Source organism: Grampus griseus (assembly GCF_964374135.1).
Source record: "Grampus griseus genome assembly, chromosome: 8".
In the NCBI taxonomy this organism is placed as follows: domain Eukaryota; kingdom Metazoa; phylum Chordata; class Mammalia; order Artiodactyla; family Delphinidae; genus Grampus; species Grampus griseus.
This window is the reverse complement of record NC_139002.1, coordinates 100,583,467-100,601,251: the sequence shown is the minus strand read 5'-3', so window position 1 is coordinate 100,601,251 and position 17,785 is coordinate 100,583,467. Positions and strand designations below refer to the sequence as shown.

Below are 17,785 nucleotides of genomic sequence, written 5' to 3'. Positions count from 1 at the left end.
AGAGCTAGGTTGCACCTGTCCTGCTTGGAGGGCTCAGGTGTTCGGGCTGGAACTGCTGAGGCTGTGATACCATCTCTACAAGAGTCAGGGCCCGAGGGGGAGGGGGGAGCCTATAGGGAACCGAGAGGGGGTCTCCTCGAAGGACTCTGCACAGCAGTCCTCCATGGACCAAGGCAAGATGCAGGTGACGAGTCAGGAGCAGAGGAGTAATGACGACAGTTCCGTGTTTCAAGGTAGCAGACGGGGCCTCGGTGCACAGGCCCTGGAGGCCCACTGCCTGGCTTCCAATTCCAGCTCCCACGCTTCCCGCCTGCGGCTTCCAGCAAGCCGCTTCATCTCACCGGGCCTCACTTTCCTCACCTGGCCGAGGGAATGATAGTTGTGCCTGTCTCATATCCCTGTTGTGAGGCCTGAGTGACGTCATTCGAGGCATGCTCTTAGCGGTGCTGGGCGTGCCTTCGGCCAACACCACCACTAGCCGTGATTACGAGTGTCGCTCAGGTGCCAGATGCTGTGATGAGCACTTCACACAGGTGACTTATTTAGTCCTTACACCCACACGTGAGGTGGTTCTTTGACTTTCCTTTCTACAGATGAGAGACACAGAAGCGTGGAGGTACAACGTGACCAACCCAACTGACCAATGGGAGAGCCAGGACTCTACCTTAGGCCTGACCCCCAAGCAGCTGCCCTGAACTGCTCTGCTCTATTTCTCCAACACATGTCCCAGGGCATCACCAAATGTGAACATTTCACCACATACTAACTGAAATCCACTGCGAAACAAAATGTACATCTTAACATCATAATTTGCTTTTTTAACTCTACATGCTGTGATGTGTAGTTACGTAAAATGTGTTCACATTGTCCTTTTAAAGAGAACGTTCTCCTCCTTGGCGGGAATATCTGAATTCAGGCGAGACCTGGGACCTAGCAAAAGACGACCTCTCAGGTTACGAGGAGGTAGATTTCTCCTCTGCACGTCTTCTCCTTGGACGCCTGATGGTATCTTGGATAGCTTCAACTTTTCCACCATCTGCCCTGAAATGTCCGACTGCTGACAGACATTTGTTTCTTAAAGGCAAAGGAGCGCTCCAATCCTTGCCTCAGGTCACCTGACTAGGGAAGAGCCTAACGCCGGTCCTCAGTGCCAGAGGGTTCACTGGGAAACCGAACAAGGTGGCTTGACTGGGAGCTGAGCAGCACCCTCAGCTTGTCAGCTGCAGGATGGCAAGTCCTCCATCCTCAGATACGACGGGCTGTACCAATAAGATGCTGTCAGTGCAGGTCTCCCAGTCCTGCTTGCCATTTAAGGCTGCGTGAACTTCCCCATCATGGAAACTTCCTGTCTAGCCACGATAGCAGATGGATGGAAAGATAAAAGTAAGACTCTCTACTCCCCCAGTGGAATCTTTCCCTGGGGATGTTTAAAAATATGAACAAGGTTTGGGTCAGTGCCACCCTCACTGAACTGAAGAGACAGAGCAGATGACCTCCAGACGACGGCCAACACCAGTCAGAGGTGCCTCTGCGATGACCCCGAAAGATATGCCCATCTAAGGCTCAGGGTCGGGCAAAAGGGATTTGGCTTATGGATTCTGAAGACTTAAAATGATTAAGAGAGGAAATGATGGGGAGAGGACAGCTTTTACTGCCCCAGTTTGACGTCTGATGTGGGAGCTTGTGCGACAGGTCTCGTGAGACCACTTCAGATGGGACAGGGCAGGGCCAGACGCCTGGGTGCCCCACAGAGGCTCTGAATGAGGTCAGTGAGCAGTGATGTGTCACAGGGAGAGGCATAAGTCCAGCTTTGTTCATCACAGATCTTGCGGGGCCGCTGGCCCTTGCAATATGTTTATTAATTTTTAAAAAATGTCCTGTGGCTGGCCTAGTTTTACTTAATGCCTAATAAAGGGAAAAACTGTTTACATAGCACCCCTGGTCTGACACTGAGCAGCTGAAGTTAAGCAAGATCCTTCACTTTCAGAGATGACACAAGACAGCAGCCTGGGAAGAAAACATCTCCTTTAGAAGCATGCCATTCCCAGGTCAAAGTGGCAGCAGCTGAACGTTATGTTAAAAAAGACAAAATCAGGGTGAGGAGAGATCAAACCCCAGGGGGATAAAGCCCAGGCTGCATACTTGGCTGCTGGGATCTGTTGCACAAGAGTCCAGGATAGATGCGTAAGTCGCTGCCCAACGCATGTGCACTTCTGACAGTCCAGACATCTCTCTGCATAAACTCTGTTTAACATTCTCCACACAGTACATCAGGTGAGGCCCGAGAGATTGGCCAGAGCCTGCGCTGAGCTCCCAGGGCGATCGATGTCTGCTTCTGCCGCCATTTCTCACCCCCATTCCTGGCTCAGGTGACAGTGCTACAGATTTTTCCATCGAAGTTCTTGACACCAGAGGGTCTGCTTTCTCTCCAGTCTTTACTGGCTGGTAAGACATCCCCTGGTTCCTAACAGGTCTGGTTTTCTACCTGCAGGACTCTGCCTTGCATGAAGCTCTGGTGACCTCGCTGACACGGCAGGCCATTTGTGTTAGGAGACAGCTCCTAGATCTCAGGCTGAGGCCATGACCTAACGCTGCCACCTAATATCTACCGAGAGCTCACCGCGTGCTGGGGACCACGGAAGAGCTCCGTGTGCTTTATCTCTTCACGTCTGATCTTCACAGATAGTTAGACAGGGAGCATCATCATCCCCACTTTATAGATGAGGAAATCGAGGCTCAAGCCAATTCATTTATCCAGACAGTAAGCAGCAGAGTCAGGATCTGACTTGTAACCAGTTCCTACCCTCACTTTACGAGAGCTATCGTGGGTGGCCAAGTGCGTACTTTGGGAGGCACCTGGCAGCTTCCTGTTCCCCGTGTCAGCGGTCCCCAACCTTCATGGCACCAGGGACCAGTTTCATGGAAGACAATTTTTCCACAGATGGTGGGGGGGTGGGGCATGGTTCAGGCGGTAGTGCGAGCGATGCACAGCGGCAGGTGAAGCTTTGCTCACTCGCCCGCCGCTCACCTGCTGCTGTGTGGTCCGGTCCCTAACAGGCCGTGGACCAATACCAGTCCATGGCCGGGGGGTTGGGGACCCCTGCCCTATGTGACACACAGGTCATGGCTCAGAACCGTCAAGTTTCTCTGCTATAACTTCCCAAAGCGTAGATTTCTACACAGTTTCCACCAGTAAGGTAGCATGTTCTGGAAGAAAGTTCATGAGCTTTGGAGACAGACTGAACTGAGCAAGATTCTGGCTTTCTGACTGAGTAGTGACTTCATCTTGGACAAATCACTCTCTCTGAGCCCACTTTCTCATCTACAAAATAGGTGTGACACCACTTGTCTGCAGGAGAGCTGTGAAGCTCTACTGAGATCGTGTAAGTAAATAAAGGCTGGTTCTCTCCTCAGCCAGGGACACTGAGGGGCAGGCAGAACCACGAGGACGCTCCGTGGGGACCGCGAAGCTCAATAGTGCTGGAAACGTGTGCTTCCTGCCTGCGCGCAGCTCTGTGCTCACCAACCGCCTGCCTAGCGATTCAGGCCTGCCTTCCTCCGATCGCACCTTTGATGGTCCTGGCCCAGTCTGGGTGATGGCCGTTCTGATTGGATTACAGCTCCTAGGGGAAAATTCCTCCAGTGAGACTACCCTCCTGGTAATGTCGAAATCTTCTAGTCCTAGAGCTAAACACTTTCAGCTAATTCATCCTAACATATTATTTCTTATGCATTATTAGTTTGTCAACTAAAACGATCGTGGAGACTGTAGAAATATAGAAAATGTTTGCTATAGTGCTGCACGAAGCTAAAACCTACGACTGTGACCTTGTAAAGCTCTATAAACGTATGCCTGTGGATTACATGAGAAGAGACAAAATTAAAATAATTGTGTGAGGGCTGGGGAGTTGTGATTTTCCTTTTTAAAATACTCTTTAATATTCAATTATCGTTCAATTTACAAAGTGAGCATTTTAGAGAAAATCGGATGAGGATGCGTGCCCACACCATTCCTGCCCACTGCCCTCATCTGCCTGCTGGGCCTTTGAAGGATTCCGCTCAGGGGGCCTGGATCAGCTTCCCTTGGCAGAAAGAACCATCCCAGGTTGGAAGGGGGAATTTCACTGGAACAAAGCCCTGGGTCACCCGGGGAGCTTTCCACACAGCACGAAGAGCTGGCTGCCCCTCTGCACTGAGTTCACTTCTCGCTGAAGCAACAAGCTGGCACAATCGCTTCCCTACAGTGCCCTCCTGTGGAGCCAGAGAAAAGTTGGGCCCGAACACCGGTAACTTAGACAAACCGCTCTGAGGCTTAGAACGGAACCACAAGGTCTTAGAATGAGATACACTGAACATTTACATGTCCTCAGGAGAGAGGCGGGTCCATCACTGGAGGCAGGACCAATGGTCTGGGTGGGCTGAGCGTCAAAGGAGAAGCAGGACATCAAGGCCAATACCCATCATAAGCAGTGAGCATCCGCAGACCGAGGCCAGGCAGGCAGTGGCCCTCAGCTCAATGTGGCTTTTCAAAGAGGTATTCGAGATCTGGGGCCCGCAGTCGCTGCTCTCTGTTTTTGTTCTTAGCAAAGTCTCTCAGCAGGGCCATGACTTCGTTTTCAAATATTTCTGGGGCTGGCTTTGCCTCTGCAAGAGAAGGATGGGCAAAAAGAATTACGTTGGTCAGTCAGTTGCCAGGTATAAGATCTTGAAACTTGAAACTCTGGCCTTGGCCAAAAAGCACAGTGGATACACAGAGCAGCTCCATTCTTCCTCTGAATATACACGGCAGCCTGTACCGTGGGGTGGCAACCTACAGCAGCCAGTATTTGTAAAGAGCTTTACTGGGACAGCTGCTCTCACTTGTTTACGTACTGTCCGTGGCTGCTTCTGTGCTACGATGGCAGAGCTGAGTAGTTGCCACAGAGACCATATGACTGCAAGACGATGACATTTACTATCTGGTCTTCCATGAGCAATTCTGCTGACCCCTGGCCTGTCCAACCTTGGCCGTACTGTTTTGCTCTGCATTTGGTACTTCAGTTGTTCTCTGAGTACTGTGTTTTCCCTTCTAGCCTATATATTTCCTGAGGCAAAAATCATTGGATGTAAGTGACAACGACTGATAACTCTAGTAAACTTAAGTATGAAAGAATTTACTGGAAAGCTAATAGAGGCTCCCCAAATTAACATGACCCTGGAGAACCAGATTTGCATGGAGAGGCAACAAAGGCACGGAGAGCAGACAGATGAGGATGCCAGCCTCAGGCCAGCAGAAGAGAGTCTGGCAGGATGCTGCTCACCTCTGGATCTTTCTTTCCAACCGTGAGATGCTCACTTAAGGTTCAAATTACAAGCGAAGCCTCCCACTGGGAAACCTTAGGTAATATGCTTTGGAATTACCCTCCTAGCAAGACTAAGTACAATGCTAGGAGAGGGAATTCCCCCAAACAAAGCTTGATTTCCCCTCACTTGGCACAGAGCCTGGCATCTGTTTTTTTGTGTGTGACGACCAGAATAAGATCAAGGAGGTTTAGGCGCCCCCCAGGATGCTGAAAGTTGGAAAGAACATTATACTCATCCCAACAAGAAAAAGTCAGATCAAGTAGAACTATCACAACTTTCTGAAGTCATCAGAGAGCTGAGGTCACAGGGCACCCAAGAGAATAAAATCTAAGCAAAGAGAGGCCCCTCAAAGGAGAAAATGGATATGAACACATGCTCACTTCAGAGAGGGCACAGGAAGACGAGACACTGGGCACATACAAACAGGTAAGAAGAATTTAGCTAAAACTGTTCATCAGCTGCTGAAAGCCAAGTAGGCTAGCATGAGAGGTGCAAAAATCTCTGGGAGACACAGACACAAGGAGAATTTGCCCCAATGTGCAGGTTCTTCTCAACAATCCCCCACTAAGTATGCGCATGACAAAGACTGTGTCCAGAGCAGGAAGCTGGAGAAAGCCTCCCTCAGTGATACAGGCCAGGAGGAGGGGAGCGGCCAATACTGCCCGCCCACCCGCAAAAGCACAATGCCCAGCCTGGCCCTTCCTTCTCCGAAGAACAAAAGCCTCAAGGGGCTGGGAGTGGATCAGCGAATCCTGTCTCCTACAGGGCACATGTGAGGACACATTTGGGCTGGTGGAAGGGTAAAAGAAAAAAATCCTCTACCCTGATGGGACCAGCAGGATCACTGAGAAAGCTCACCCCCAAGACCCATGGCCACAGGGACCAATGGACCAGGATAATAGAGAATACCCTCCCTTCCCCAAAGCAACAAGCACCAAGTGGAAATCAATAGGTATCTACAGCTGGGAGAGGGCAAGAGCAGCATGGAGAGAGATCTCCTTGAAGCACAGAAATACAGGAGGAGGCACATGGTAACAATAGGGGCTGGTGGTGAACTGAAGGGAACCAAAGCAATCACAAAATCCAAAGTAAGCTAACTCCTAACTAGACTGACTCGATTCCCACTCCGACTGCTCCGCGGAAGGATCATGCCCATTTCGAAGCATAAAGACCATTTCCCTCAGTTTCTAAGCATCATGCCCATTTCTAAGCCCATTTAGATCATGCCCATTTCTAAGCCCATTTCTAAGCATAAAGACCATTTCCCTCAGTTTCTAAGCATCATGCTAAGCATCATTTTCTAAGCATAAAGACCATTTCCCTCCCTACTGTCTCACTCATGATGTCTAACATTTAATCAAATGTGTCTAACACCCACACAAAAGAAAAGTGAAAAACAACACACTGTGAAAGGACAAAGCAATCAACAGAAACAGACTCAGGGATGACGTGGATGTTAGAACTATTAGACAGGGGATTTAAATAAAGTAACTATGACTATTATGTTAAAGGTGCTAGTGGAAAAAGTAGGAAAAGTGCATGAACTGATAAGGAGCTCCAGCAGAGGTGGAAACTGTGAAAGTCAAATGGAAATGTTAAAAATAAAAATAGAAATATAGTAGCCCACAAGCAGAATGGACTCATCATAATATTTAATGGTCAAGGAAAGAATTAGTGAAGTGGAAGAAAGGTCAATAAATATTATCCAGTACAAATTACTCAAACTAACACATGAAAAGAAAAATAAGAGTAAAAGACACAAAACACAGAATCCAAAAGCTGTGGGACAATATCAGTCTAAACCAAGTGTAACTGGAATCCCAGAAGGAAAAGAGGAAGAAAATGAGGCAGAAGAAACATATGAAGAGATAACGGATGAAAAATTTCCAACAATAACATAAGGTAGGAAACACAGATCCAAATCCAGCTCAATTCCTAACCAGACTGACTCGATCCTGCGTACTAACAGCCTCACAAAAGAAGAGTGCCCATGTAAAGTGCTGAAAGAAATAATTGTGGGGACTTCCCTGGTGGTACAGTGGTTAAGACTCCGAGCTCCCAATGCAGGGGGCTTGGGTTCAATCCCTGGTCAGGGAACTAGATCCCACATGCATGCCACAACTAAGAGTTCGCATGCTGCAACAAAGGAGCCGGTGAGCCGCAACTAAGGAGCCCACCTGCCACAAGTGAGACCCAGCACAGCCAAGTAAATAAAATAAATAAATAATTTTTTTAAATAAAAGAAATAATTGCGAACCTGTAATTCTATATCCACTGAAAATACCTTCTGAAAACGACAAACAAAAGCTGAGAGAATTCATAATAGCCAACCTACACTACAAGAAATATTAAATGAAGTTCTCCAAGCAGAAGGAATATGATACCAGAGAAACACGGATCTACATAAAGAAATGAAGATCTCCAGAGATGATTAAAATGAAGGTAGATATACTGTACCTTATACATAATATGTGTTATATGTTACATACATATTTATATATAATGTGTTATAATTTACTTATTTATAAACTACAAAATACAATGTATTTTCTCCCTTATTTTAAATTGCTCTAAAGATAACTGTCTAAAGTAAAACAACAGAAATGTAGTGTAGATGTACAACGTAAGTAAAAGTAAAAAGTGTGACAACAAAAGCACAAAACATGGAAGAGAGAAATTGCAGTGTACTACTGAAAGTTCTTACATTATACATGAGGCAGTATACTATTCCTTTTTTTTTTTTTTTAGTATACTATTCTTCAGGGTAGACTATGATTAATTAAAGATATATACTGTAAATCCTAGGGCAATCACTAAAAAAAATTATAGAGAGATATAAATGATAAACCAATAGTGGAGGGGCTTCCCTGGTGGTCCAGTGGTTAAGATTCCACGCTCCCAATGCAGGGGGCACGGGTTTGATCCCCCTACATGCCACACAGTGCAGCCAAAAAAAAAAAGAAAAGAAAAAAAAATAATAGCTGAGATAAAATGAAATTTTAAATACCCAAAAAAAAAAAAATCCATGGTAACAGAGGGGGAAGAGAACAAAGAACAGACAGCAGAAATAGGAAACAAAAAAAAAGATGGTAGATTTTAGTTCAACCACACTGGTAATTAATTATGTGTAAATGGCCAAAACACACCAATGAAAAGATATAGACTATAAGATTGGATAAAAAAGAATGATTATATATGCTATCTATAAGAAGCTCAACTTAAAGACAAAGATAAATTAAGAGAATGGTGTGGTAAGCAGCCTTCTAGGCTGGCCCTCAGTATCTCCCACTCCCCTGTGTATAAGCCCTGTATAATCCCCAGGACTGTGAATATGATGGTCTTCACACCCATGACTGGGTTATGTTATATGGCACAGTCAGGACAGGAAAATTATCCAGGTGGTTCTGACCTAATCACGTGAGCTCTTTAAAAGCAGAATCTTCCCCAGCTGGTGGCAGAAGGGGACGTCAGAGAGATCTGAAGCATGAGAGGGATTCCACGTGAGGGAGGATCTCCAATGCTGAGACAGAGGGGCCATGTGGCAAGAACCTGAGAGCAGCTTCTAGAAGTTGAAAGACATTAATAGCAAGCAAGACAACCAGGATCTCAGTCCTACGCCTCAGGGAATGAATGCTCCCTGAAACCTGAATGAGCTTCCGGGCAGGAATGTAGAAGAGATGACGTTGATTTCAGGTTGTGAGGTCTCGGCACAGCTTCTGACCTACAGGACTGTGCGCTAATAAACGGTTGTTGCTTAAAGTCACTAAAGTTTGTCGTAACAATAGAAAACTAATATAAATGGACAAATATATACCATGCAAACACTAATCAAAAGAAAGCTGGAGTGTCTACTATCAGACACTTTGGAACTACCAGCAATAAAGACAGACATTATATAATGATAAAGGACTCAATTCATCAAGAAAATCGAACAATCCTAAATATGTCTTCACATAATCACAGAGCTATAAAATATATGAAGCAAAAACTGTGAGAACTGAAAGGAGTAATAGACAAATCCACAATTATAGTTGGGGATTTCAACACTCCTTATTAATTGATAGAGAGTACAGACAAAATCAACCAGAATACACAAGACATGAAGAACGGTATCAGCCAACTTGACCTTGTTGACATTTACAGAAAACTTCATCAACAAGTGCAGAACAACATGTTGTGTTCAAATAAATGCACATGGAACATTTATTAAGATATACACATTTCAGGCTTCCCAGGTGGCGCAGTGGCTGAGAATCTGCCTGCCAATGCAGGGGACACGGGTTCGAGCCCTGGTCCGGGAGGATCCCACATGCCATGAAGCAACTAAGCCCGTGCGTCACAACTACTGAGCCTGCGTTCTAGAGCCCATGAGCCACAACTACTGGAGCCCACGTGCCACAACTACTGAAGCCCACACGCCTAGACCCTGTGCTCCGCAACAAGAGAAGCCACGGCAATGAGAAGCCCGCGCACCACATTGAAGAGTAGCCCCCACTCGCCACAATTAGAGAAAGCCTGTGCGTAGCAACGAGGACCCAACACAGCCAAAGATAAATAAATATATTTAAAAAAAAAAAGATATACACATTTCAGGCCATAAAACAAATTTTAAGAAATTTAAAAGAACTGAAATTATATAGCATACATTCTGTGGCAACAACGGAATCAATAACAGAAAAATACCTGGAAAATCTGGAAATATTTGAAAATTAAACATACTTTTAAATAACTCACAGGTCAAAGAGGAAGTCACAAGGGAAATTAGAAACTATTTTGAGTTGAATGAAAATGAAAACACAACACACCCAAATTTGTATCATAAGGCTAAAGCAGTGCTTGGAAATTTATAGCATCAAATGCTGGTGGTGAAACAGAAAACAAAAAACCCAATTAAAAAAAAAGGCAGGAGGAAGATTTAGGGACACAACACCAAAGAGGTATGAATGGCAAATGACTTGAAAAGACCCTCGGGACTTCCCTGTTGGTCCAGTGGGTAAGACTCCACGCTCCCAGTGCAAGGGGCCCAGGTTTGATCCCTGGTCAGGGAACTAGATCCCACATGCCACAACTAAAAGATTCCGCGTGCTGCATCGAAGATCCGGCATGCAGCAACTAAGACCCGGTACAGCCGAATAAACAAATAAATATTAAAAGAAAAGAAAAGAGAAGACCCCCAATATCCTTAGTCATTAGGGTTGTGCCAACTATAACTATAGTGACACATCACTACATGCCTCTTAGAATGGCTAAAAACAAAAACAAATTAAACCCTGACAATACCAAGTGTTGGTAAAGATGTGGAACATCTCCTTCTCCCCTCTCACTCCGTCCTGAGCAATCACTGGTCTGTTTTCTGCTATGTAGTTTTGCCTTCTCCAGAATACGATATAAATGGAAATCATACAGTGTAGAGTCTTTGAGTCTGGCCTCTTTTACTTGGCATAGGAGTTGACAAACAATGGCATACTGCCCATTTCTGTATGGCCTGTGAGCTTAGAATGATTTTTTTTTTTTTTTTTTTTTTGCGGTACACGGGCCTCTCACTGTCGTGGCCTCTCCCGCTGCGGAACACAGGCTCCGGACGCGCAGGCTCAGCGGTCATGGCCCACGGGCCCAGCCACTCCGCGGCATGTGGGATCCTCCCGGACCGGGGCACGAACCCGTGTCCCCCGCATCGGCAGGCGGACTCTCAACCACTGCGCCACCAGGGAAGCCCTAAGAATGATTTTTAACCGGTTGAGGGAAAAGACTCAAAAGAATATTTCATGACACATGAAAATTATACGAAATTCAAATATTAATGTCCATCAATAAAGTTTGCTATAATGTTAAACATACATTTACCATATGACCCCGAAACCCTTTTCCTGGGCATTTACCCAAGAAAAACTAAAACCTACATTCACAAAAACCTGTATGCAAAGATTTACAGTTTAGGCTTTATTCATAGTTGCCCAAAACTGGACATATCCTAATGTCCTTCAACTGGTCAGCAGATAAACGAACTGTGGTACATCCACACGTTGCAATTCCACTCAATACAAAAGAATGAACTATTGGGACTTCCCTGGTGGTGCAGTGGTTAAGAATCCGCCTGCCAATGCAGGGAACACAAGTTCGATCCCTGGTCCAGGAAGATCCCACATGCCGCAGAGCAACTAAGCCCGTGCGCCACAACTACTGAGCCTGCGCTCCAGAGCCTACATGCCGCAATTACTGAGCCCGCGAGCCACAACTACTAAAGCACGCATGCCTGGAGCCCGTGCTCCACGACAGAAGAAGCCACTGCAGTAAGAAGCCCATGCACCGCAACAAAGAGTAGCCCCCGCCCGCCACAACTAGAGAAACCCTGAGCGCAGGAATGAAGACCCAATGCAGCCAAAAAAAAAGAATGAACTACTGATACAACAACATGGATGAATATCAAATGCACTATGCTAAGTCAGGGACAAATATTTTCTATAAAGGGCCAGGGCTTTCTATAAAGCCCACTCTGTGGGCTTTCTAATGGTTATATAAGCCTCTAGACCCTGTACTGTCACACTTCACACTTGGAACCTATAGAATAGCTTCTATTTTAAGGTACACATAGTGAGTGGAAACACCAAAACAGGAGATGCAGAGTGACAGAAATGGATGAGATGTCTCCTAATATCTATTCTCCCATTTTTCCTTGATAATAGGATTCCCAATTTAGCTGGGCACGTGGAATAGGCTACATTATTTCCTCCTTATGGCGAGGTGTAGCCATATGACTAAAGTGTGGCAGGTGGAAAATAAGTGGAATTATGGTGTATAATTTCTTGAGAAGGATCCATAAAAAATGGGGTGCACTCTCCTACCCTTTTTCCCTGGCTGAAATATGGACATGCCTCAGCAGCCATGCTGGGGCATGAGGCAGCCCTACACAGGCGGAGGGTGAAGGAAAAGCAAGTCAGGAGGAATCTGGCCTTCGTGACTCTGAAACCCCTCTGTGTATTCTGGAGATCTACCTCTGAACTTCTGTTATGAGAAAGAGAAACATAGTTCTGTCCTCTTTAAGCCATTATTGTTTGGGGTATTTTTACTCACAGCCAAAGCTAACCCTAACTATACACAATGAGAATTCATTCCTCACAAAGGTGGTGCCAGAGTGAGACTCCTGAAGACCTCGTGCTATGCAGCCTGAGCTGTCTCATTCCACTCCATTCCGGGCCTGGTTTTCTTCAACCTTCCCTTTGATAAGTTTTGTATGGAGCTTCCCATACAATTCCACTAAATTCCCTTTTTTGCTTAAGTTAGATAGAATAGGTTTCTTTTGCTTGCAAAGAACCTTACCTCATAAAACAAATTTTGCACGCTTTGGAAAAATCTGAAGAGTGTTTGGGTTGAGTGTCTACTACATGATAAAAGAAAAAAAAAATGCCCAGGATACCATTCCAGACTCAAATCAGCCCAAGTCATCCTATTTTTCACCTTATGTTGCTTATCATGCCTAGTACCTGTAGCCCAGTAGTAAATATCCCAGTCATTACTGGGTTCATTAATCAGGCGATCGTAGAGGTTCAGTTGTTTCTCTGTCATGTGGTGCAGATGTGCCTTAGCGAAGAGGCTAGAAACAAGAAAGAAAAAGAAGTTGAAAAGCCTGCCTCCGGTCCAAGAGAAGTGCTATCCCGACTCCTATCCCCTTACCTGAGAAGGATGCAGTTTTCCAGCATCCCCCTCTTCCTGCTCTCATAGAGCAGCCGGGCCCTTTTGGTTTCTATGGATTCATCAGTTCGCTCCTGCCATGGAGGCAAAGGGATTTCAATCATGTCCTTCTGGGAATCTGTCGGGCTGTCACCTCTGTAGCAGCGTCTGAATGATGTCACTCTGAGTGAAGGAGACACTAGGTGGCGTCTTGACAGAGCAAGCACCTGAAACAAATAAGTCACAAATATCACAGGTTTTTTTTTTTTTTGGCCTCGACCTGCGGGATCTTAGTTCCCCGACCAGGGATCGAACCTGCGCCCCCTGCAGTGGAAGTGCAGAATCTTAACCACCGGACCACCAGGGAAGTCCCCACAAACATCTTTTTAACAAGGACGACCATCTTTGTCATTCACTCAACACTTACTAGGTGCAAAATGCATTTGATCTCCTTCAGTCCTTAAGAAGTTATGCTGATTTTATAATAACTATAAATGGAGTTTAATCTTTAAAAATTGTGAACTACTACGTTGTACCCCTGAAACTTATAAAATACTGTAAATCAACTATACCTCAATAATAAAAAAAAGAAGTTATGCTGATACTGTCCCCGCTTTACAGCTTAGGAAGCTGAGGCTCGGAGAGGCTGAATGACTTACCAAGTTTACCCAAACAGTAACTACTGTGAAGACTGGAACCACCCGTGACTGCAAACATGTTCTTAACCAGTGTCTTTCCAGAACCTCTCCAGCAGAAATATTTTCTCTTTCCTTTGCATTCCCTTAAAATTCTTACAATATGGTTTGCATTCTAATCACCTGCCTGTGTTAAAATCTGAGCATACGGTGATGGTATGGCCCCTAATTCCCCAAAGTTTCCCAATATAGAGAAGGGCAAAAACTATCAAGATGCAACGAGGGCTTCCCTGGTGGCGCAGTGGTTGAGAATCTGCCTGCCAATGCAGGGGACACGGGTTCAAGCACTGGTCTGGGAGGATCCCACATGCCGTGGAGCAACTGGGCCCGTGAGCCACAAGTACTGAGCCTGCACGTCTGGGGCTTGTGCTCCGCAATAAGAGAGGCTGCGATAGTGAGGCCCACGCACCGCGATGAAGAGTGGCCCCCACTTGCCACAACTAGAGAAAGCCCTCGCACAGAAACGAAGACCCAACACAGCCAAATAAATAAAATAAAATAATAAATTTATAAAAACAAAAATGTATAAAAAAAGATGCAATGAGAAGGTGGTGACGTCAGCAAGATGGTGGAACAGGAAGTCCCACACTCTCCTTCTCCCACGGAGACACAAACTACCCAACAATACACCGACCAATTCCCTTTATGAGAAATCCAGAAACCAGCTAAGAGGCTCCTGAACCTCAGGTGAGCACAAAGCCAGCTGCACTGCAGCTGGAAGAAAAATTCATGGTACTCATTCAACATAGTCCCTCCCCTATGCCCTGGCTTAGCCCAGTGCAACTGGAGAAAATTCTCAGCTCCTGGCTTCTCCCTGGGAGGGAAAGAAAAGACTGAAACATACACCCAACATGCAGCCTTTCAGGGGGATGCCCGATCGACTAGTGTCTGTCTTGTCTGAATCTAAGTGTGACGGAAAAGATGCCAGGTTGGGGGCTGCTGAGAAATAGGTGAGGGTTTGGACTAGCATACACTCACTCGCCATCGTCCCTACCTGTGGCTTAGCACAAAACAAGCAGAAGAAAACCCCCAATTCCTGACTCCTACCTGGGGAGGAAGAGGTAGAATGTGTGTCCTACGTTCCAGCTTTTCGGGGAGCTGCCTGCGAGAATGGCTTCTGTCTTGCCTGTCTCAGAGCACTGACAGGACCCAGCATACTCTAGATATTTGGGGTCCTCTGAAAACCAAAGAGAGCTGGCCGGCTTGCTGCTGCTTCTGAGGACCTATGGTACAGCCGACAGAGGCCAATGGAAAGAAAGGAGGAGCATGCATCCAAAACTCCTGCTTTTCAAGGAGCTGCACAAGGGACTGGTTTCCGTCTTGGCCAACCTGCAGCGCTCATGGGACCTGGGATACTCTGAAGCCTGGGGGCTGCTGAGGAGAGCTGGGAGGCTTGCGGCAGCTCCAGAGAACCTGTAGTACCATAAAGAGACACCAGAGGGAGCAAGAGATTATGAGCTCGTGAAAAAAGAAGCCAGCAAATCCCTCTAGTTGGGAATCTACGTGCACAAATCTAGAGAAGACATTTCTACACAAAAGGTTTGATAGGCCCCCAGATTCTCTACCTGGACCGACTGGCAAAGGTCTTTCCTTGTACAAAGTCAGTCCAAAGAGACTAGGAGAGGTGGTTGTTTTTTCAAATGCATGGATCTAAGCACAAAGTTGCAAGGTGCATGAAGAAATGGCAAAACAAGGCCTAATCAAAGAAATAAAACAAACTTCCAGAAACCAACCCTGGAAACAGAGGTATACGAATTACCTGACAAATAACTCAAAATAAATGTCATCAAGATATTCAATGAACTGAGGAAAACAATGCAAGAACAAAATGAGAATATCAATGAAGAGAAATATTAAAAAAAACAAAAACAAAAACAAAATTTTGGAGATGAAGAATGACCAAATTGAAAAATTCACTACAGGGGTTAAATAGCATACTTGATCAAGCAGAAGAATCAGTGAACTCAAAGACAGTTTATTTGAAACTACCCGATCAGAGGAAGAAAAAGAATGAAAAAGAGTGAAGTATGCTTAAGGGACTTATAGGACATCATCAAGCAGACCAATATAAATATTATGGGAATCCCAGAAGGAGAAAAAAGAGAGAAAGGGGCAGAAAGCTTATTTGAAGGAATAATGGTCAAAAACTTCCCCAATTTGGGGAAAGAAATGGACATCCAAATTGAAGAAACCCAAAGGAGACAAAGGACACTAGACAGTAACACAAAAGCATTTGAAAGCATAAAGCTCACTGGTAAATGTATATATAGGACAAACACAGGATACTGTAACACTGTAATGATGGTGGGTAAATCAGGTTTAATTCTGGCTTAGAAGTTAAAAGACAAAGACAAAAAACTATAAAATACGCTAATGGATACACAACAAAAATATGTAGTGTGACATCAATAACATAAGGTGGGAGGAGTAAAAGAGCAGCTTTTGTATGAGATTGAAATTATTATCAGTTTAAAATAGATGATAAAATGTTTTATGTAAGCCCCACAATAATCACAAAGAAAACACCTATACACAATAGAAAATGAGAAAGGAATTGAAGCATGTCTCTATAGAAGAAAATCAATGAAACACAAGGGATGACAGCAAAAGAGTAAAAAGGGACACAAAAGCTACAAGACAGAGAGAAAACAATGAACAAAATGGCAATAGTAAGTCCTTCCCTGTCAGTAATTATTTTAAATGTAAGTGGATTAAACTCACCAATCAAAACACATACAGTGGCTGAATAGATTTTAAAAAACCCACAAGATCCAACTATATGCCTTACAAAAACTCATTTTAGATGTAAGGGAACATGTAGGCTCAAAGTGAAAGTCTGAAATATATTCCATGCAAAAGATAACCAAAAGAGAGCAGAGATGGCCCTACTTATATCAGACAAATAAACTTTAAGTCAAAACTGTCAAAAGAGATTTTAAAAGGACGTAATATAATGATAAAAGGGTCAATTCACGACGAGGATACAACAATTACACATGCAACGAATATCAGAGCATCCAAATATATGAAGCAAATATTGACAGAACTGAAGGGAGAAATAGTAACACAATAATATTTGGAGATTTCAAAAGCCATTTTCAATAATAAATCGAACATCCAGACAGAAGATCAATAAGGAAGTAGAGGACATGAACAACGCTGTAAGCCAAAAGGGCCAAACATACATATACAGAACATTCCACTAAACAGCAGCAGAATACACATTCTTCTCAAGCACACTGAGGACATTCTCCAGGATAGACAGCATGTTAGGTTTCGAAACAAGTCTTAACAAAAAAGATTGAAATCATACAAAGCATCTTTTCTGACCACAACAAAATGAAACTAGAAATCAACAGCAGAAGGAAAACTGGAAAATTCACAAATAAGTGAAAATTAAACAACACACTCTCACTCTTGAACCACCACTGGGTAAAAAGAGAAATCAAAAGGGAATTAGAAAATATCTGCAGACAAAAACACATCACAAAGCTATGAGACTGAGCAAAAGCAGTTCTAAGAGAGAAGTTTACAGTGTTAACAGTCTATATTCAAAAAGAAAAACGATCTTATGAAACTATGTGAAACCATGACAGATACTAAAGACTTAAAAAGAACAGAGAGACTTAAAAAAAGAGAGAAGGGGCGCCCAGAGGCTGTCGGGCCAGCTCCACCTGGGAAATAGGTGAAATCTGAATTGGGTCTCCCACGAAGACTGACGGTTCAACGATATTACGAGACAGACACACAGTGGGCTCAGGCAAGGGTGGATGTAACCTGAATCTCCCTACGTTGCAAGATCGACCTCTCCTTGGGTCTGCCCTTGCCCTGGGCTATCAGGCAGTTGGACGCTTCTCTCGGCCTCCACTTCAGAGGAAGACGAGATACAGTTCTCGCTGCGGCCTGCTTAGGACCCTATAACCCCCACTCTCCTCACCCGCGGAAGGGCCGGGAACACAGCAGCCACCGCCATTTTACCCGACCCGCATCAGAAGCCAGAGGCCCGGCCACTTCCGGGAACTTCCGGGCACCAGTCCCGCAGACAGCAGCTCTGAGGACCTGAGCCGGAAGATGCGTCC

At 45.0% G+C, this 17,785-nt stretch overlaps 1 protein-coding gene across 1 annotated transcript; it reads right to left on the bottom strand.

The window, feature by feature from the left end:
* Positions 1-3,914: 3,914 nt before the first annotated feature.
* SDHAF2 (succinate dehydrogenase complex assembly factor 2) lies at positions 3,915-17,782 on the bottom strand. Its single transcript, XM_082659517.1, has 4 exons — positions 17,644-17,782; positions 13,015-13,238; positions 12,825-12,934; positions 3,915-4,644 (listed from the first exon to the last, which is right to left on the bottom strand). Exons 1-4 carry the CDS (start codon positions 17,677-17,679, stop codon positions 4,514-4,516), a joined length of 501 nt encoding a protein of 166 aa, XP_082515643.1. The 5' UTR covers positions 17,680-17,782; the 3' UTR covers positions 3,915-4,513.
* Between the last annotated feature and the right edge of the window lie 3 nt (positions 17,783-17,785).